This window comes from Lepus europaeus, chromosome 9 (assembly GCF_033115175.1).
Source record: "Lepus europaeus isolate LE1 chromosome 9, mLepTim1.pri, whole genome shotgun sequence".
NCBI classification, from domain to species: Eukaryota; Metazoa; Chordata; class Mammalia; order Lagomorpha; family Leporidae; genus Lepus; species Lepus europaeus.
In genome coordinates this window covers 36,405,948-36,427,988 of record NC_084835.1, presented here as the reverse complement: position 1 = coordinate 36,427,988, position 22,041 = coordinate 36,405,948, and the positions used below count along the sequence as shown (strand labels likewise).

The 22,041-nt window shown below is 42.1% G+C and overlaps 1 protein-coding gene across 8 annotated transcripts in view; it reads left to right on the top strand.

Moving 5' to 3' along the window:
* Window positions 1–22,041, top strand: part of CADPS (calcium dependent secretion activator) — a 506,306-nt gene that overhangs the window by 251,198 nt on the left and 233,067 nt on the right. For all 8 annotated transcript variants that reach the window (XM_062200191.1, XM_062200192.1, XM_062200188.1 and 5 more), the window contains one exon: window positions 3,362–3,483. In XM_062200191.1, the coding sequence (XP_062056175.1) occupies window positions 3,362–3,483 (122 nt within the window). The remainder of the gene's footprint in view (window positions 1–3,361; window positions 3,484–22,041) is intronic.

Here is a 22,041-nt window from a genome sequence, read left to right as displayed (position 1 = left end):
TATTCTCAACTGCCTCTTGTTTTTCTGTAGAAAGGAGGGGAAATGGTTTATTGATTTCCATGTAGCTTTTAAATATGTAATGTTCTAATTCTTGATAGCTTGTTAGGTATTATATCACTGATTATCTGAAATATCGCTAGAGAAGGCCCCACCATACTCTTATGTGTGCATGATTCAGAGGACTTTGGCTTGTAAATACAAGTACGGAATGAAATGCCCTAGGGCTCCCAAATCCTGTTTAATTAAAACACTAAATTGCACATCATAGTAAAGCTGGCAGTAAAACTATTACACATCTATTTGTGAATGTGTTTGGGCCTTGAGAGGGGGAGGCAAAGAGAGTGGGGAAGGGGGAGAGAGAATTGTCATCATAGCAGACTGAGATTTCAACTTGCAGGCTGGTACAAGCCATGGGAGGGTTTGGTGTGATGACAGTTGCATGGTTGGAAGAAACACCAGAGAGTGGTTAACTTTGCAGCAAGGGAACTGGAGTCCAGGATCTGAGTGACAAGGCCTTGAGCAGGCGGAACTGTGATTGACAGCAACAGGATCTGTAGAATGCCTCTGTGGGCCAGGTGTTTTGCTGTCTTTAACTCAGTGAGTCCTCACAACAGTCTTTTGAGGTAACTGCAGATGTAAAAATGGTTTCAGGGGGGTTAAGAAACCTACAGATAATTCCACAGCTATGAAGATGTACAATCAGGCCTGGTGGTCAGATCTTTTACATTCCAAAAATTGTGCTGTGTCCATGGCTCCTTCCATTTCTTTCCACTTCCATGGCTTTTCCTAGTGTAAAAGCTGTCAGTGAAAGGACATCCCCTCACTTTTCAGTCTCACGCAACAGCCACAGAATATGCATATTGATTGCCAGCTACCTAAAGAAAATTGAATCCCCAAGGGTTTGAAAGAAAAATGGAGGGATTTAAACACCAGCGCATGTGTCCAACATCACATGAGTTGCATGGTTCCTGGGTCAGCAGCATCAGCATCACCAGGGAAATTATTTGATATACAAAGTCCAGGGCTCCACCCAAGATCTGCTGATCAGAAACTCTGGGACTGGAGTCCAGCCGCCTCTTGTCCAACAAGCCCTATAAGAGATTCTGATTCACACTTACCCTGAGAATCAGTTGGTTTTTATTTTTGTTTTAAAGGTTTTATTTATTCATGTGAGAGGTAGAGTTACAGACAGAGGGAGAGACAGAGAGAAAGGTCTTCCATCTGCTGGTTCACTTCCCAAATGCCCACAAAGAAAGAGTTTGGCCGATCCAAAGACAGAAACCAGGAGCTTCTTCCAGATCTCCTGTGCAGGTGCAGGGGCCCAAGTGCTTGGGCCATCTTGTACTGCTTTCTCAGGCCACAGCAAAGAGCTGGATCAGAAGAGGAGCAGCCAGGACTAGAACCAGCGTCCATATGGGATGCTGGCTCCAGAGGTGGAGAATTAACCTACTGCGTCACAGCACTGGCCCCGAGAAGATGGTTTTTAAACATCAAAAGTGTGATTTGAGGATCCCTATTGTACTTCATTGAGCCAATCTTCATTGAGAAAATACACATTTGTTGCCCATTCAAATTGTTTTCCTTGCATGATGCTATTAGCTTTCTTGAAGTACAGTTGAATGATTTCCCCTATGTGTCACTCACTGTAGATCTCAGAAATAGGTCGCTTGTTTTATATTCTTAAATTGATGTCTCTTTTTCTTTTTCTTCCCTTTTCTTCCTCCACCTCCTCCTCACTCTTCTCTCTCTCTCTCTCATCCTCTCCCCCCCCCCACATCTGCTCTGTGCCTCTCTGTCTTCCTTTTTCAACCTCCCCAAGATGTATCACTAAGTATCAGTATATCAGGTTGTTTCATGGGGTTTGGGGTAACGTTGGGAAGTGCTAAAAATTGTAGACAGTGCTTTGTGGTACATCATAACACTAGCCTTTTCTTTAATGTTGAACAGAGACCAGACAACTGTAGACACATTTTTGTTTGGGTTCAGTGCCGCCCTGCACACAGTTTGCATATTTCACTCCTCCCTCTCTGGATTATTGTCAGAATTTTTAATCAGATTTCTGACTCTGGGTCCCAATCAAATTACCACTTTCTGGTAGGAAAAATTGGAATATCTGCCAACTCTTAATGGGAGAAAGATAACACAACTATCATCTGCAAACAGCTTCTCTTGAGAAAGAACAAGTGCTCTTAAGTTTGTCACAGTCTCTACCACTCCCTATTTCATAAGGGTACTTGCACTTTATCTTGAATAAAAAATCACGAGTTCAGTGTCTCTTCATATGAAGTGAAAAATCAAAAACTATACTATCTTTAAAGAAAATAGATGATGGGGGCCAGCGCCGCAGCTCAATAGGCTAATCCTCCGCCTGCGGCACCGGCACCCCGGGTTCTAGTCCCAGTTTGGGCGCCAGATTCTATCCCGGTTGCCCCTCTTCCAGGCCAGCTCTCTGATATGGCCAGGGAGTGCAGTGGAGGATGGCCCAAGTCCTTGGGCCCTGCACCCACATGGGAGACCAGAAGAAGCACCTGGCTCCTGGCTTCGGATCAGCGAGATGCGCCGGCTGCAGCGTGCCAGCCGCGGCAGCCATTGGAGGGTGAACCAATGGCAAAGAAAGACCTTTCTCTCTGTCTCTCTCTCACTGTCCACTCTGCCTGTCAAAAAAAAAAAGAAAAGAAAAGAAAAGAAAATAGATGATGGGGCCTGCATTGTGGTGTAGCAGGTAAAGCTACTGCCTATGGTGCCAACATCCCATATTGGCATGGGTTCAGGGTCCTGCTGCTCCACTTCCAGCCAAGCTCTCTGCCAATACACCTGGTTAAGAAGTAGAAGATGACCATTTCCAGGAGGATTGGGCCCCTGCATCCATGTGGGAGACCCAGATGAAACTCCTGGCTCCTGGTTTGGGACTAGCCCAGCTCCAGCCATTGCAGCCATTTGGGGAGTGAACCAGTGGATGCAAGTTCTCTCCCTCTCCCTCGCCCCCACCCCCACCCCCATAAACTCTGCCATTCAAATAAATAAGTCTTTTAAAAAAGAAAAGAAAAAAGGTGAAAATTTATTTCTTGGTAGAAATGAAACGATTTATTGGATGCAGAAAGAACAGCCCATTTCACATGATCTGTGTGGCCTGCAAGCACCTTAGTTATCCATCCATGTCTTTCCATCTGGGAGGCAATTAGCTACACTATGAAGAATTGCACCTCCATGCTAGACTGCTCCCAGCAGGACTGGTGGAGAACTGATGGATGCCATCTCGCACCAATTAACTTTCTCTGTGCCTTCTTGTTGTCTAATTTCTCTGGGGTGGTGTCGTCCATGGGCATTGGCACTGACTCCATTCTGTGTGTTCTATTTCCAGGTGGTGATCATGGAAGTCCAGGGACTCAAGTCTTTGGCTCCAAATCGCATCGTGTACTGCACAATGGAGGTGGAGGGAGGAGAGAAACTACAGACTGACCAGGCCGAGGCTTCCAAACCCACGTGAGTTTGCTTGTCCGTGTTCCACTTCCAGAGGCTTGTTGCTGTGGATCTCATTGTGGCCATCTCTAAAGTAGAGCCTGCTTTCCCTCAGAAGGTCCTGGAACATAATGGCTTTGCTTCTTTTTCGATCATGATGATTTTATTACGTTTTTATTTGGCAGCTGTAACAAAGATTCCAGTTCCATCAAATCACAGAACAGAAGGAAATTAAAGAGACAGTGTTGTTTCTGCAGCTTTAGGTATTCACCTCAAGGAAAGTCATACCTCCTACATGTTAATGTGATGTACATGAGAGCTTGATAAAAATTTATCTTACTGCATTTTCTCAGTAGTAGCTCTTTTATAGTAAAAGAAGCCTTTTTCAACTCTTTATCTGCTTGTCAGTACAGTTCTAACTGTATTGACAAAGCTGTATGCTATGTTGAACACAATACATGAATTCATGAATTTAACACAGTATTGGCAAATGTTCCCTGGGTGTGTGAACAAAGTATAGTTGCACAGTGGAAAAGACAGTCCCTGGTGTAGCTCCCTAGAGCTTACAGCTTGGTGTGGACATCAGAGAAACAATCACACAAGTCGACAATTGTACATGGAATTGACTGTCCATATCTGTGGGTTCCATATACACACATTCAGCCCAACATAGATAGAACATATTTTGGGAGAACAATTTGTGTCTGTCCTGATCATGTGCAAACATTTTTCCTTGTCATTCTTCCTTTAAAAATGATATATAGCAACTATTTTCACAGCATTTACATTGTATAAAGTATTATTATAAGTAATGTAGAAGGGTTGGCGCCATGGCTCACTCAGTTAATCCTCTGCCTGTGGCACCGGCATCCCATAAGGGCACCGGGTTCTAGTCCCGGTTGCTCCTCTTCCAGTCCAGCTCTCTGCTGTGGCCCAGGAGGGCAGTGGAGAATGGCCCAAGTGCTTGGGCCCCTGCACCCAAATAGGAAACCAGGAAGAAGCACTTGGCTCCTGGCTTTGGATCAGTGCAGAGCCGGCCGTAGCGGCCATTTGGGGAGTGAACCAGTGGAAGGAAGACCTTTCTTTCTGTTTTTCTCTCTCACTGTCTATAACTCTACCTGTCAAATAAAAAATTTTAAAAAAAAGTAATGTAGGGATAGGTTCTATGCAAATGCCACACTGTTTTACAGAAGGAGCTGAGCATCTTCATATTTGGGGATAGTCGGCAAGATCCTGGAACTAATTGCTTGTAGATGCTGAGGGACAACCATAGTTACCAGTGCATACAAAGAGTTCTGGGAGAGGAGATAATGGGGTGCCTGAACCACCTGGTAGAGGTAGAGTCCGAATAGGCCTCCCTTAGGACACATGAGCCTTTGAGTTAATTCTGTAGAAGTTGAGGAATGGGGGTTGGCGCGGAGAGTGTTCCAGGCAGAGTGCACAGCTTGCACAAGAGTCCAGAGGTCAGCCAAGGTCCTGTGACACAGAAGAACTCAAAAGAGGCCAGAGCAGCTGGAGCCTGGAGAACAGTGGCTGCCCCAGGCTTCCGGAGGGGCAGGCAAGGGCTGTGCCATGAAGCCACATGAGCCTACAAGGTGGGAAAACACGATGTGACATGGTGAGGTTTGTGTCTGGCAAAGACCACTCTGGCTGCAGTGGTGGGACCAGAGTGCATGCAGGGGGCTCATTAGGATCCTGTGCCTGTGGTCTGCAGGAGCCACAGCTGTCCACACATTTGGGTCAATAGACTCTCAGGCCTCCAAGATTTCTTAAGAAATCACTGCTCACTTGCCTCTCTGCCCACTGCCTCTCTCCCTTCCTTTCTACCTTGCTAACCAGCATAGCCTACTAAGCATCTGTTTTTGTTGTGTTCATTTATCAGAGAGTCATCCAAAGGGTAACTCCGAACAGCAGCTCCCTGCCTCTCCTCCCCCAGAGCGCTATGAGCTGTTTGGCAGGACATGAATAACTTACCAGGATGTTTAAACAAAATAGTTCAAAGCAAGCACTGGATGTTTCCCCGGCTAGAGAAAGGCTGCGGGCATTGTCTGCCTTCAAGTGGTTCTCTGCATGAATAGGCAAAAGCCGGAGAGTCTCAGAAGCCGGGTGACATTAATGATTGTGTGCAAGAGGAAACGGAGACCAGTGCCACTCATCACATAGCGCCCGCCCTCCTGTTTTTAAAACTGGCCTGCAAACTGACAATGAATGCAGCTTCTTTTGCTACTGCCATTGATGAGATACCCAGTGTTTCCTCAGATGGCCTGATCATTATCAGCGCTCTTATGTTATGCTCCACTAGTTAAAACGTGTGATGCATGCGGGAACAGAAACCTATTTGATGTTTTTGCCAACCTTTTAAGGTCTCGGGCCCAATATGGTTTCATAAGCTAATGAAGGAAGGTGAAAGTTCTGAATATGCTAACAGACTGTTGTTATTTTAACTCAAAATGTAATTCGTATTATTTCATTGAATGTAACAGTTTCAGTTGCCAAGACAAATGATGAATTGATTTTTGGGTCCCTGTGAAGGTTCCAAAGAATTTCACGTTATAAATAAATATAGGATGCTTGGATTTACCTACTTGAAATGCTCGTGTTTCACATAACGCTATTATCCATATTCATAGTCATGAATATCCATATTCATTTACTCATGTCCATGCATTCATATCCATACAGGTACATTATGACGTCCTTATGTATAAACATCTCACACTGAAACATTTTGCTTTTCCAGCTGGAAATAGACATTTCTGGAACCCTCTTTAGGCAAGGAGTGGATATTACTGAAATTCCACAGAGTGCTCATTGATTTGTTTTTTAATATATTAAGATTGCAGATTTTATGACCAGGATCAAATTAAATCAGTCAGTATTGGCTCCCTAGAGTGATGGATTAAGAAGGGCTCTGAAACAAAATGTGTATGTGGAGGGAAATAGTGCCATGATCAACTTTCAAGGCCTGCCATGAAGGCATGTAAGTGCCCTATATTTGCCATATATGTGGTATCCCAGAGAGAGAGGTCTGGAGTTTCAATCCTGACACCATTCAAGTTTCTTCTTGTCTGTTCTTTGATCCTTTCTTTTTGTTTTAAAGATTGAGTTATTTATCTGAAAGTCACACTTATACAGAGGGAGAGAAGGGGAGAGACTGATCTTCTATCCTTTGGTTCACTCCCCAAATGGCCACAACAGTTAGGCCAGGGCCAGGCTGAAGCCAGGAGCTTCTTCCAGGTGTCCCACATAGATGACCAAGAACCTGGGCCATCTTGCACTGCTTTCCCAGGCCCATTGGCAGGGAGCTGCATCAGAAGTGGACTTGAACCAGCACTCATATGGGTGTCACCAGTGGCCTAACCAGATAGGCTACAATGCTAGCCCCTAAATCCACAATTCCTTGCCCAACACTTGTTAAAGTACTCTTTTCCACAGTGCAGGTCTGGTTGCTTTCCTCTGCTTCTGAGTTTACCTGGTGGGGTGAATGAGCCTGTCACCCTAGTCCGTTTTTCTTTCTGGACTCCTCTTCATTTCCCTCCTTTGAAGCCTTTATTCCTTCTCCTTTGTCTCCTGTTAGAGAGACGAAAGCTGGTGATTACTTACTTGATTTTGATTCTCCCAAAAAGTTAAGCTTTGGGAGATTATTTTGTTCTAATAACTCCGTTTTATCCTCTGATGATTTGGCCTTTTTCCAATCCTGTGTATGATCTGGATCGTGGTTTTAACTATTCTTACAGCCACCAGATCTCCACACTTTATTGGAGGGTACCTCAAAAAGTCCATGGAAAGTGAAATTACAAGATAAGTTTATTTTGATGCCAAAAATTTTAAAATCATGCACACAAGAAGTCTTCAAAGAGTTTATGGAAAAATTCATACCAGGAAAAAATAAATAGATTTAAAAATTTTTGGCACAAAAATAAGCAGCTTTTAACTCAGTATTTTTCATGAAGTTCATGAAGTGTCATCATATAATCTGAACTCAAAAGTCCGTCCAAACCTGCTTTGCTGATTGTTCCTGAATTCATTGTTGCTGCTAGTAAGAATTATAACAACTAGCTGGAACCATAACTTCTTGCTCTGTCATCTCTATGAGAAATTTGGCTTTCATGTATTTTTTTAAGTACAGCCACAAATCCAGGAGTCCATTGCATAACTCTGTTTGTGTGAGAGTATAATCTTTGGAACTCTGATGTGTAGGATATACCAAGACCACAAGGGCAGTAAGAGTAGCTTCATGGTCAGATGAGATTGAGAAATGTGAAACATTGCATTTCTTTCTCAGTTATCCACAGTGTTAACTTATAACTTGCTGAATTATTCACAGTGGCATTTTACAGGATTTGAAAAATCCCAGCAGTTTAACTTTGGTTAACTTTGGTTATCTATGATTCTCTTCAATGTTGTTTCAACTAATACCTGTTGACATCCTTGGGAGAAAGCTGGGTTCAGTTGTCTAATCGTTGTCATGGAGATTCTGAGCTCCCCATCACTCTTTGATCAATGCTGCCTCCCTGTGCACACAGAGCCCTGCCCAGCATGGTTCTGTTGGATCAGTTGCATAACATAAGAATGCTAGGGCTGGTGCTGAGGCTCAATAGGCTAATCTTCCACCTTGCAGCGCTGGCACAAGGGGTTCTAGTCCCAGTCGGGGAGCCGGATTCTGTCCCAGTTGCCCCTCTTCCAGGCCAGCTCTCTGCTGTGGCCCAGGAGTGCAGTGGAGGATGGTCCAAGTGCTTGGGTCCTGCACCCCATGGGAGACCAGGAGAAGCACCTGGCTCCTGCCATCGGATCAGCGCAGTGCGCTGGCCGCAGTGCGCCAGCCGCGGCAGCCATTGGAGGGTGAACCAACGGCAAAAGGAAGACCTTTCTCTCTGTCTCTCTCTTTCGCTGCCCACTCTGCCTGTCAAAAAAAAAAAGAATGCTATGTCCATGACTTTAATACAGATCATGGTGTGGCACAAATATGATGTGTGGCAGGTGGGCCACTATTTTATACTTTCAGCTCAATGGTGAACCCCCTGCCCATCCTTCATTTTATCAATCTCTTAGCTACATGTGGGCTCTTTTCTTTTTTTTTTAACTTTTATTTAATGAATATAAATTTCCAAAGTACAGCTTATGAATTACAATGGTTTTTTTCCCCCCATAACTTCCCTCCCACCCGCAACCCTCCCCTCTCCCATTCCCTCTCTCCTTCCATTCACATCAAGATTCATTTTCAATTATCTTTATATACAGAAGATCAATTTAGCATATATTAAGTAAAGCTGGTTATTTTCAAACATCTGTCTGTCAACCATAAATCCTCTCAACTCTGTTGTCTTCCTATTCCAAACTTTTAACATGGAAAAGCAGGAGAATATATGATGAAAAATTCCCATGACATCCTCGTGTATTGACTTTTCTAGAAAACTTTTATTTAATAAATATAAATTTCATAAGTACAACTTTTGGTTTATAGTTTTCCCCCCATAACCACCCTGCCACCCTCAAACCATGCCACCTCCTACTTCCTCTCCCATCCCATTCTTCATTAAGATTCATTTTAATTATCTTTATATACAGAAGATCAATTCTATACTAAGTAAAGACTTCAACAGTTTGCATGCACACAGACACGCAAAGTATAAAGTATTGTCTGAAAACTAGTTTTACCATTAATTCGCATAGTACAACACATTAAGGCCAGAGGTCCTACATGGGGAGCAAGTACACACTGACTCCTGTTGTTGATTTAACAATTGACACTCTTATTTATGAGGTCAGTAATCACCCGAGGCTTTTGTCATGAGCAACCAAGGCTATGGAAGCCTCTTGAGTTCACAAACTCCGACCTTATTTAGACAAGGCCATAATCAAAGTGGAAGTTCTCTCCTTCCTTCAGAGAAAGGTACCTCCTTCCTTGATGGTCACTTCTTTCCACTGGGATCTCATTAGCAGATCTTTCATTTAGGTCATTTTTTGCCATGGTGTCTTGGCTTTTCACACCTGACAAACTCTCATCTCATGTATTGATTTAAAATATTGCTTCCAAATGCAACAATTGGTTTCTGCTTCTGGTGGGAAACGAATAAGCTGCTAAGGCAGCAGGAAGAAAAATCCTGTTCTTAGGGTGAGGAATCTTTGGAAGACAGTAGGATTGAGAAGGGAAGTTCTTTTGTGGATCTAAAAGCATGGGTATATTTGTCCACTTTTTGGGGAAAAAAAAAGCACAGAAAGGCTATTCTTGCCAGAAAGCATTGTTTTCCAAAGGGTGGCTCTCTGATCTCTGCTGTTAAGAGAGATGGTGTTAACTATTACTGAGAAACAGTGTTGAGTAACATCAAATCGGGTGAAAAGGAACCTTCTCCTTTTCCTTGCATTTTTCAATTTTTTCATGAGGTCAAGGAGCACATTTTGATCTGGTGCTAGTAGGTCTTTAACACCTCCATGGGCTGTGTGCTCAGAGCCTTCTGTGGGCAGCAGCAGCCAGGGAGATTTAATAGCATCTTAGATACTGTGTTTACCTTCCAGGCCAGACTGGAGGTACAGCTTTGTCTTTTGCAGCATTGACATAAGTGTTTCTTTTAAAAGAAACATATTAACCTTTAAAAAGTGAATTAATTTAAATGAAATGTATTAAGTGAATAATAGCGCAGGTGGTATGTAGATATGATAAAAAGTAATCATGAAATGATCTTGTGTTAATGCATAGTCATGGCAAAGATTCGGAAAAGGCTGTACAAATTACTTTAATTGGGAAAAATTGATGGAAAGAAACCTAACAGATTCCCTGAGTAAAAGGTACACTCCAGAATCATTGTTTTGGTAGTTTTATACAATGAACGTTAGCCTCTTTAAAAAGTGTGCCCTGAGGATTTAGTACCAGAACACCTAATAATTTTGCTGAAAAGAAAGTTTGAATTAGAAACCTGTACTGGGGTCTGGCACTGTGGCTCACTTGGTTAATCCTCCACCTGCCGCGCCAGCATCCCACATGGGCACTAGGTTGTAGTCCTGGTTGCTCCTCTTCCAGTCCAGCTCTCTGCTGTGGCCCGGGAAGGCAGTGGAGGATGGCCCAAGTGCTTGGGTCCCTGCACCCGCATGGGAGACCAGGGGAAGCACCTGGCTCCTGGCTTTAGATCGGCGTAGCTCCAGCCATGGCAGCCATTTGGGGAGTGAACCAATGGAAGGAAGACCTTTCTCTTTGTCTCTCTCTCTCTCACTGTCTAACTCTATCTGTGTGTGAGAGAGAGAGAGAGAGAGAGAGAGAGAGAGAGAGAGAGAGACCTGTATTGTGCTTACTTATCTGAAATTATGTGCTTCTGAATTGAAATTGAAGATGCTACTTGGTATTTGATTACTTAACAAGTTCACTACTCCCTGACAAACCATGTGCTTCGTGACATATGGATTTCGTTATTGCCGGGAATTAGAAAACACGGTCAAATGGTTTCCTGCCATTTTCTAAGGGAATGAGACAATTAAATGACCTGAGAAATCTTGCCATAGCCCTAGCATTCTTCAGTGGTGCCTCATCTGATGAGACTATATTAAAACAAAAGACTACTCTGCCTGTCAAATAAATAAATAAGTAAATAAATAAGTAAAACAAAATACAATGACTTTCTATAACATTTTTGTTCTGTGAGTTATCAATTTATCCTAATGGTACAATGCAAAATGGGTCAGACTTACCATGCTCGAATTACTCATAAAAATGGATTATTTTTAGATTGCCCCCTACCCCACCCCTGTATTAAGTCAATTACAAAGTCAGAAAAGGAAGTCACTTTTCCATTTGCTTGCCTGTCTTTCATCTTAATGATATCTCCAAACGTGTTTTCTGTGCACTGAGCTTTGGATTGGTTTCAGTGGAAGCAGAATATCTTTCCTGAATGGTTCCTTTGAAATGTAGATAAAAGAGAAAGATATGAAAGGGTTGACAACTTCATTTCTGCCGTAAGTATCCATGGAATGCTTTCCTGATTTCCAGATAATTGTGGGGTTTTGGTAGTGAGAAATACAAAAGGGTACTTCAAAATTTCATGGAAAATGTGATCAACAGATAAGTCTATTTTGATGCAAAAGAACCTATGCAGGGTTTTTTCATGATATGCGTTCTTGATGAACTTTTCAGTACCTCTCATTGATCAAGCCCTGGCCTTTTGGAGGGAGCATTGTCTTCAAGGACATGAGTGAAAAAACAAATGAATAAAATAAATAGGCAAAACAATGACAGATTGTAATTTGTGCTCTGGAAGGAATGAACAGGCTACTCTGGAAGAAAGTAGAGAGATGTGAGCTACACTTGACTTGATACCTGCAGGATGAGCAAGAAAGAGCAGTAGGAAGAGCCAGGGGAAAAGCACCCCAAGCAGAGGGAAGAGCGGATGCAAAGACTTTGAACTTGATTCCAAGATGCTGGAGGAAGACATCGCAGGATTTTGATGCCAAGAGGGTATGATTGGATTTCCATCTTGAAACCTGAAGCTTCTTCAAGGACTAGAGTAATCTTAAAACCACAGGTGCCTTAGTGACCAAATTTTATTAAGTACATATTCTTTTCCAGATATTAGAGAAGGGAATGATACACATGCAGATAAGGTGCTGGACAACTTTAAATTCTTGGGCAGGGAGTGATATATTTTCCTGGGCCCCACTGTATGGAAAATCTGTCCATCTTTCTTAAACCTCTATTGTCAAGTTCACAGCCCAGCAGACATCTATATGGAGTAATTATATAGTGGGAACTCAAATACCACTTCACTTATTTTCTGTTGTTATTATTGTTGTTTCTGAAGAAAAAACCCTACTTTCTTTGAGAGTTAATTAAATCATAAATGTTAAAAAGCCAACACTGACACAGAAATCAAATTTTGCCAGGCTCCCAGAAGATGTGTGCATTGGGTAGAATAAAATTGTAGTCACTGTTCTGGATGCTCAAAGATTGCCCTGCCTCTCGGACCATAAAGCTTGGTTTTGAAGCCCCCAGTGTTTATCCAAGACCAGTATGTCCTTGCTTATGAGTTTCAGGGGGAAGGTAGGCTGGCTGATGAAACAGCACACAGTGAACAGGGATTGAGGTGCAGAGGAACAAGCTTTAGAGAGGAAATGCTGAGTTCCCCTCCCAACTCCATTGTGACTTTGCTAACGTGTCTCATAGAAACCACCAAAATCTGCAGTATCACCAGGTCCTCATTAGCGGTATCCATCATCCTTTCTACCCCAGCAATCTTGTAATTCTTCCATCCAACTGGACCAGAGGGATGCTGTAATGACAGAATGTAAGGCGGAGTTTTCGGGAATTGCAGCTAACTCCAAGTTGGCTAAATTTCTCAAGCTGGTAGGAGAACCATAAATGAGTGATGAAGTGGTGGCTCGAGCTTGGCAGTTAGACATTCATGCATCATGCAAATGTGAAAAATCCGTGGAAACTCAAATTCCATGAACAGTCCAATCTTGGGTAGATATGAAACAAGAATGTGCTTTTTCAAATAACTCTTTAGGACAAAGTGACTGTAATCCATTTTCTTTCTGATTCAGCTTCTTTAATGCCTTCCCTGGAAAGATTAGCTACCATTGTGTCTAATGCTGAATAATCTAAGAACTTAACTGGTTGTCAGTCTGTGTTTAGTGGAAACCCTATCTGATACTTTTCTCGCCTAGAGTGAAAAACAGCTGTGTTTGCTATTTATTCTTCAGGGAGGAATGTTGTATAGTTAGTGACCTGTAATGATGCAGGAGCATGAGAAGCTCAGATTAGAGCCCTCAGTGCATAGAAGCACTGTGATGGCATGAACTTGAACACAGTCAGGAGCCAGGTCTCTGGGTCCACATCTCAGCTATATGATCTTGAGAAGCTACTTTTAACTTTTTGTGCCCTAGTTTCCAAATGTTTGTGAAAACTGTTTTAATTAGTGTACATTAAATGCTTAAATTAGTTCTTGGCATATAGTAGCCTTGTTGACTATTACAGACATGATTGGATTCTTATTTGAAGTGGACAGGAGAGAAAAGGTGCCCTGGGCCCGAAATAGTAATCATTAACATGAATTCAACATTTCCTGTGGGTGAGGTACTTAGTAAGTATTTCATATTCATTGTCTTATTTAGTGCCCTAAAAAAATCTATGAGATACATAACTACTGTTATTCTCACTTTACTGTTGAAGATGCTGAGATCCAGAGAGGTTAAATGATTTTGTCAGAGTTGCACAGAGTAAGTAGCTGAGCCGGAAGCCTGTGCTTTTAGCCCATTCTGTTATCTTACCCTTCTAAAATCAGACAACTGAAAGGGGATATTTTAGGTATCTCTGGACACTTGGGGAAACTATCTGAAAGGGCTCATTTCCTTTCCATAAGTTCAGTTGTTTTCTGCCTGTACTTAAGTGGTAATGGATGTGCTTTCATTCACAGTGGCACAGGTTCCCCTATTGCACTCAGCAGGTGCATTTGACTCATGCATCAGTGCTGTTAGGTGCTATATGGGTGAGTCTCCAAAAATGACCTGGAGGTGACCCCTGCCCTTGAAGGCAAGCCACTAATGATAATAATCATCATCTTCATGGAAATCATGATCAGTAATAACTGCCCCTACCATTTCTTGAAATCTACTAGGTGTCAGGCACTGAACTTGCTGGTAATTTGGTTAAGAATCAAACAGTCCTGGGTTTACCACTTGCCTACTGGATAACCCTGGTCAAGTAAATTGTCTTCATCGAGCCTTGGTTTCCTGTAATTCAAGCAGGAGACAAGAACGCACTCTGCCCCATGGGGTGGTTGTTGAAGAGTGATGTAACCTATGTTAAGGGATGAGTTTGATGACCTGCATATTGTAATCCCTCAGGAAATAATAGCAGTAGCCAAGAACCCGCTGTGGTCTCCGGTCTCCCTAAATCCCTCATAGAACTGTTAAGAAATAGGTAACCACCATCCATTCGTTAGCTAGAAAGAAAAGGCTCAGAGAAGTTAGAAAGATTGACATAAATCCTACAAGCCTCAAACCCAGGCTGTATAGTTCCAAACCCTTGGAAAGCAAATAGCCCTATCTGCCCAAGGACACATGAGCCCTGTTGCCAAGATGCTATCCAGAGCAAAGAGACATGCGCTTAGGGAGGCTGCCATTGATTGAGTGGTACAAGAATTGGTTCTCAAAGGCAAGAGGAATCACAATGGCAGCGTCTTCTTTGAGTCTACACTCAGGGTCACAACCAACAGCCTGTAACTCCACATGCCTGTTCTTCCAGCTTCTTTCTGTATCAGAACCATTGTCCAGGTGAGGACAGAATACAGTTCAGATAATACTTCCTGTGCTTATAAGTTTATCGTGTGTTTTATAAAAGATGTATTTATTTATTTGGAAGTCAGAGTTACAGAGACACAGGAAGATACAGAGAGATATCTCCATTGGCTGATTCACTCCCCAAATAGCCACAGTGGCACTGGGCAGGGCCAAATAAAAAACAGGAACCTGGAATTCCATCCAGGTCTGGGACTTGAGCAGCAGGGGCCCAAGCACTTGAGCCATCTTCTGCTGCTTTCCTGGGTACAATCGCAGGGAACTGGATTAAAGTGGAGCAGCCAAGACTCAAATTGGTGCTCATATGGGATGCTGTCAACACACACTGTGGCTTAAGCAGCTGCACCAAAATGTCGACCCCTGTCATTGATGTGATAGCAGCCCACCTGTGCCGGGGTATATAGCTCACCTCACTACAAGGATGCCAGTGAGAGTGGGGCTTCCAGGCAAGACTGAGTCCCTTGACTGATGCCAACTCTTAGAATATTTGGAATCTTCTGGAACTTTGTGTTTAGACTCTGCTTTTGAATTTCCTGGGCTCCTTGGTAAGGATTTAAGACCCCTTGCCCCACACCTCAGCTTCCAGCTCAGAGGGCTTGGGGCTGGGCAGTTGTTCAGTCAAGCTTTAATAGCTGACATCTGGTGGAAACATTTCAGTGATTCTGTGGACCATAAAGGTTCAGTGTAGGCAGAAGGGCTAAAGCTTGGGGATCAAACCCTGGTTTGGATCTCCTGCCACTGACGTTAAACTGAACGAGTTCCTAAGCCCTGTATTTCACTTTCCTCATTTATAAAATGAGACTAGTGATGCTCACATCATCATTTGGTTGATAAGGATTCAGATTTAATATGTGCAAGCATTTGGCATAAATATAAAAGATGTTATTCTTCCTAAGTACTGTTGTCAGTGGACTTGGGGTGAGAAAGCTAAACGATGCAGGTCATCAAAGCCAGCTGGTGTGAACTACAAAAATTAAGAACGCCTTATCTCTGAATAAGGTATTCTGTGTTAGTTTCCTTTGCATTGTGTTCATTTATGAGTAGAGTTTTCACTTGTTCTTGGAAAAATCTATCAATCTGATTTTCTTACACTTTACATTTGAAGACATTAAATCAGAATCTATTCAGAGCTAAGCCTTTGTGAAAAGTGATGTAGAGCTGTGAGAAAACCAAAGGAGGAGGTCAGTGTGTTGGGCTCAAAAACCTCTAGGCCAGCGTGTGACACAGCCAGTTAATCTACCACATCCCTGTCACCCTGTATTGGAGTGCTGGTTCAAGTCTCTGCTGCTTCACTTCCAATCCAGCTCCCTGCTAATGCACCTGGCAAAACAGCAGATGATGATTCAACTACTTGGGTCCCTTTACCCATGTGGGAGACCTGGATGGAGTTCAGAGTTCTGGGTCCCTGGTTGTTGTAGCCATTTGGGAAGTAAACCAGTTGGTAGAATTTCTCTCTCTGTCTCTCTGCCTTTCAAATATTTTTTAAAAAGGAACTTACTTTTAAAATTTTAATTACATTTTTAAATTTTAATTAGTTTTTAACAGATTCAATGTGGTTTGTAGGTACAAATCTAAGAGCGTGCTATTCCCTTCCTCCTTCCTATCTCCCTCTCTCCCTCCCCCATTCTCCCTTGCAGCCTCCTTTCTTCTCCCTTTATGGCTTTTTTTAGTTTTTGAGATACCATTCTTTAAATTTATATTACATTAAAAAGGCTTAATAGTTCACTGAGTAAGAAGTTTAATAAATAAGAACCAAAAGGCCCTTGTTTAATGGGAATATAGACAACAGTAATAGGCAATAGCTGAATGAAAAAATGACCATTTCATGCATATACAATACATTTTAAAGTAATACACTGGTCATTAATACTGTACACATAAGCACTTCTTTCTTTTTATTAATTTTAGCTTCCACATCTAAGGGAGAACATGTGGTATTTGTGTTTCTGTGTCTAGGTTAGTTCATTCAACATTATGCCCTCCATTTGCATCCATTTTGCTGCAAATGGTAGAATTTCATTCTTTTCTATAGCTGAATAGTATTCCATTGAGTGTATATATACCACATTTTCCTTATCCATTCAGCTGATACTAGACACCTTGGTTGGCTCCAAATTTTGGCTATTGTAAACAGTGCTTCCATGAACACGGTGGTGCAGGTATACTTTTGATACAGCATGTTCATGTCTTTTGGATATATACCTAGTAGTGGGATTGCTGGATCATATGGCAGGTCTATTTGTAGTTTTTTAAAGAAATATCCACACTGTTTTCCACAGTGGCTGCACTAATATATATTCCCACCAACAGTGTGTATGTCTTCTGCTTTTTCTACATCCGTCAGCATTTGTTACTCTCTGTTTTGAGTTTTAACCTCTGACAGAGGAGGGGTGATATCTCATGGTGATTTTGATTTGCATTTCCCTGATGGCTAGTGATATTGAGCATTTCTTCATATATTGGTTGACCATTTGTTTTCTTTCTTTCGAGAATTGTCTATTGAAGTCTTCTGCCCATTTCTTAGCTGGTTTGGTTGTGTTGTGTTGTTGTTGAGTTTTTTGAGTTGCAGATATATTGGGATGTTAATCTTGTTGAATAAGTACTTTGCAAAATTTTTCCCATTCTGTTGGATGTCTCTTCACTCTGTTGATCATTTCCTTTGCAGTGCAAAAGCTTCTCAGTTTGATATAGTCCCATTTGTTTAGTTTTGCTTTTGTTGCCAGTGCCTTGGGGTTCTTTTCCAGTAAGTCAATCCCTACACCAATGTCTTGGAGACATTCCCCTGTTTTCTTCCAGCAACTTTGTAGTCTTAGGTCTTAAATTTAGGTCTTTGATCCATCGTGGAATTGATTTCTATATATGGTGAGCAGTATGGATCTAATTTTATTATTCTGTATTATATATAAATATATATATATATATGTATTTCCAGTTTTGCCAGAACCATTTGTTGAAGAGATTTTCTTTACTCCACTGTATAATCTGAACACTTCTGTCAAAAATCAGTTGGCTATATGTATGTGGATTAATTTCTGGGCTCTCTGTTCTGTTCTGTTGATCTATGTATAGGTTGTTATGCCAGTACCAAGCTGATTTAATTAGTGTGACTTTGTAGTATGCTGTGAAGTCAGGTATTGTGATACCTCCAGCTTGATTTTTTTCTTTATCTCTTTCTCTTCTCTAATTGCTCTCACTAAAACTTCCAGTACTATAAAAAATGAACTTCTTTGGAGGACTCATGAACATAGAGATAATTATGGTGGGGATTTTGCCACTCAAATGAGTGTTCAGTGTCTAAAAGACCAGAAAATGGCTCCGAAATACCAAAATGAGAGGAAAAAAAACAGAATAACAAAGTGATCCTATTATGTGCATTCTTCTTAACAACAAACTTCTGTCCCTTCTCAAGTAATGACAAAAGCACACACACAAACACTGAGGAATTTCTGGATGCAAAACAATTTCAACTCTATGTGAATTTGAGGGCATGTTGACATTTAGCAAATAGACTGTCCTGTAATCTAATTAATGCAAAGTTCATTGTTTGGACTCTCCTCTAAATTTGCTGATGGGTAGAAGGAATACCAAGAGAGCTTTTGTCTACCATTACTTAAGTTAGGGCTGTTGGGAAAGGGTTAGAGGTAGGAGTCCCTGGAGATGATGTCCAGTTCTACCCTGCCACATATTGACTTGTCTTTCTCCTTGCTACATCAAATCATATAGCATAGTTCTACCCAAAGAGCAGAACTGGGTGACTTTATATTGAGCCCAGTGTTATAGGACTTGGGATCTAGAAAATGCTTCTCTCTTTTTCTCATTTTTCTGTATTAAAGACTAACCAGACAAAATTTAAAAAATCTCAAAGCTATCCTGGTCTCTAGAAGTGGTGGCCTCCAGAAGTATTTGCTGAGCTCTTGGGGTTATTTATGATCAGAACTCATCCCGTGGCCTGATACATGTTGATCTCACAAATGCCTTTTAAATCATTTTAATGTACTTATTTGAGATACACAGACAGGCAAATGGAGAGAGAGAACTCCCATCACCTGGTTCACTTCACAAATGCCCACGACAGGCAGGCAGGGCTGGCCAGGGCTGAAGCCAGGATTTGGGAACTTAATCCCTGTTTTTCACATAGATGGCGGGTATCCAATTGCTGAAGTCAGGAGCTGGAGCTGGGAATTGCACTCAGTTCCTCCAATGTGGGATATGGGTATTCTCAGGATCTTTTGTTGAGTCATTTCATTTCCTTCACTTCACTCATGCGTCTGAGTGACTACTATGTGGTAAATACTGATTCTTAAAGGTTCTGGGGAGATTGCAATGAGCAACATCAGAATCCTGCCATTCTAATGTCCGCAGTGTCATGGGACAGATAACAGACAAGGCAATTTAAAATAACGGAGTACAAATATGTGAAAGTTGGGCTTTGATCTTACTATTCAGTCAAAATCTATTCTATAGCTAGGCCTTCAAACTTCCCCTTGGAAGATTCAATAGTCAAGTGTTATTTCGAAGTCTTTGCTGGCGTCTCTGGATCTGTGCATGCTCAGTGATCGTATAATCAGAGGGATAACCATCAGCACCCATCAATATGATAATTTCTGTAATGCAGGTAAAAACTGATAAGTCTAATTTTTGAATATTTATTTTCAAATATAGGTGAACATTCCAAATATATATTAGAGTCTTCCTATATAATTTTGAAAATGTTCCAGTCCCTAGAACTATAAACATGTGCATGTATATATAAGCTTATTCTAAAAATGTTAAAATGGAAGAATTGCTACTTATAAGAAATTATATTAAAATAGTGAAATGAAAAAGGTAATAAATATGAAAAGAAAGTGTTTATTTTGTGTCTTTAGGAAGAATACTATAGGTCTTCTAAACCAAGAGATCCTTATAAAGTTGAAATAGTAATATGTGGCAGAAAACGAAAGAGTAGGCTTTATCATAATTCTAAAATGTTGGCCCAGTTGGTGCACTAGTGTCCCTCACATTGAAAGAGTAAGGCTTATATTCATCTCTTCCTGTTTGAAAGGAAGATAAGCTTAGCAACTTGCTGTCAATGCCACTTAGCAAACTGCCACACTGGCAGAGCTGGGCACATGAATTTCACTGCTCCACCAAAGCCAAATCAAAGTACCTATCTTTCCCTGTTCAGCCTACGTGTACTACCCAGACATACCAAGGGGTGTTTAAAGTTAATAATGCTGAGAAATTCTTGTTCCTACACTAACAAAATAGAAGCTCACAAATTGACTTAATTCTTAATAATGAAATTGGTATAATAAAGTAAGTTGCTAATAATTTCACTTTATTCTCATGTCCCCAGAGGTTTGATGATGCTGACACTCATGTTTAGCCAAGTATTTATTTTCAACTTTTGGACCATTTAATATTTAACCCAAATGAGGGTACAGAGTCCCCTCCAGCACTGCCATAAGGCAAAAGTACAGGGTGGTTTGGTAGAGATTTAGCAAGTTATCAAGATGAAGCTGTTTTAGTTTGATTGGTCAGAAAGCATCCCCAAGTAGTGACATTTGAACTTAAATCAGAGAGAGCCAGTCATGCAAATTGCATGGTGTACAGAGAGCATTATGGGATTAAAGCCAGGGTAAGAAGGACCATGGCATGTTTAAGGGGTGGAAAAAAGCCAAAAGTGGCTGAGGGGTGGGAGTGAGAGGAAAAGAGAAGACAGCAAATCAGTGAGGCTGGCCACAGGACTGAGAAGCCACTGTTAATAAGTGTAGATGTGGGGTCGGCATCCCATATGTGTGCCAGTCCAAGGCCTGGCTGCTCCACTTCCGATCCAACTCTGCTATGGCCTGGGAAAGCAGTAGAAGATAGCCCAAGTCCTTGGGCCCTTGCACCTGCATGGGAGACCCAGAAGAGGCTCCTCGCTTTGGATCGGCTCAGCTCCGGCTGTTGTAACCATTTGGGGAGTGAACCAGCAGATGGAAGACCTCTCTCTCTCTCTCTCCCCCCGCTTCCAATAAATAAATAAAATCTTAAAAAAATAAGTAAGTGTGGATGTAAGTTCAAAAGCAGCTTTATGACATTGATATATTTAAAAGGTCAGTCCAGCTGCTGTGTGGAAATGGCTACATGAGCATAGTTAGCAGTGAAGACAGGACCCCAGTTAGAAGGCTGTGACTGTCATCAGGCAGGAGATGGTAGTGGCCAACGGTGATAGAGAAAGAAGTGAAAAGAACAGGTTCAGGATACATTGGGATGGGGTAGGGGCATGGGGCAGGCATTAAGTCTTACAGATAAGTTACAGGTTGAGATGCCTATATCCCATATCAGAGTGCTGGGGGGCTTGCATTCAAAATATGCTTCTGATTCCATCTTCCTGCCAATGGAGACCCTGGGAGGCAGTAGTAATGGCTCAAATAGTTGGGTTCCTGCCACCCATGGGAGAGATCTGGATTGAGTTCCCAGCACCTGGCTTTGGCCGAGCCCACTTCTAGCTGTTGTTGGCATTTGGGGAGGGAGTTTGTATATGGGAACACTATTTTTGTCTGTATATAATGATTACTAGAAGCTCAGAAGGTGTGGGGAGAGAGTTGGAGAAGGTTGGGTAATGGGAACCAAAACGCAGTGGGCAATGTAACAGGTTCTGTTGTTACACAGCAAAATTGGGGGCCTAGAGCTCATGAGAATGTAAAATATTCTATGTAAGAAATTGGAATTTGGGCCAGAATATGGCACTATGGAATAAGTTGTCCCCTGCAATGCCAGCATCTCATATGGGAGCACATGTTTGAATCCCAGCTCTCCACTTCCAATCTAGCTCCCTGATAATAGACCAGGAAAAGCAGCAGAAGATGGCCTGAGTATTAGGGCATCTGCCACTCATGTGGGCCACCTGGATGAAGCTCATGGCACCCGGCTTCAGCCTGACCCACCCAGGGCCATTGTAGCCACTTGGGGAGTGAACCGGCAGATGGAAGTGCGCGCTCTCTCGCTCTCTCTCTTTCTCTCTCCCTCCCTCCCTCTCTCTCTCTACCTCTCTAAGTTTTCCCTTTTTTTTGTTTAAAAGGTCTTTATTTATTTATTTTGGGAGTAGAGTTCCAGACAGAGAGAAGGAGAGACAGAGGAAAAGATCTTCCATCCACTGTTTCACTCCCCAAATGGCCAGAGCTCAGCCAGTCCAAAACCAGAAGCTTCTTTTGGGTCTCCCACAGGGGTGCAGGTGCCCAAGCACTTAGGCCATCTTCCACTGCTTTCCCAGGCCATAGCAGAGAGCTGGATTGGAAGAGGAGCAGCCAGGACACAAACCAGTGCCCATAT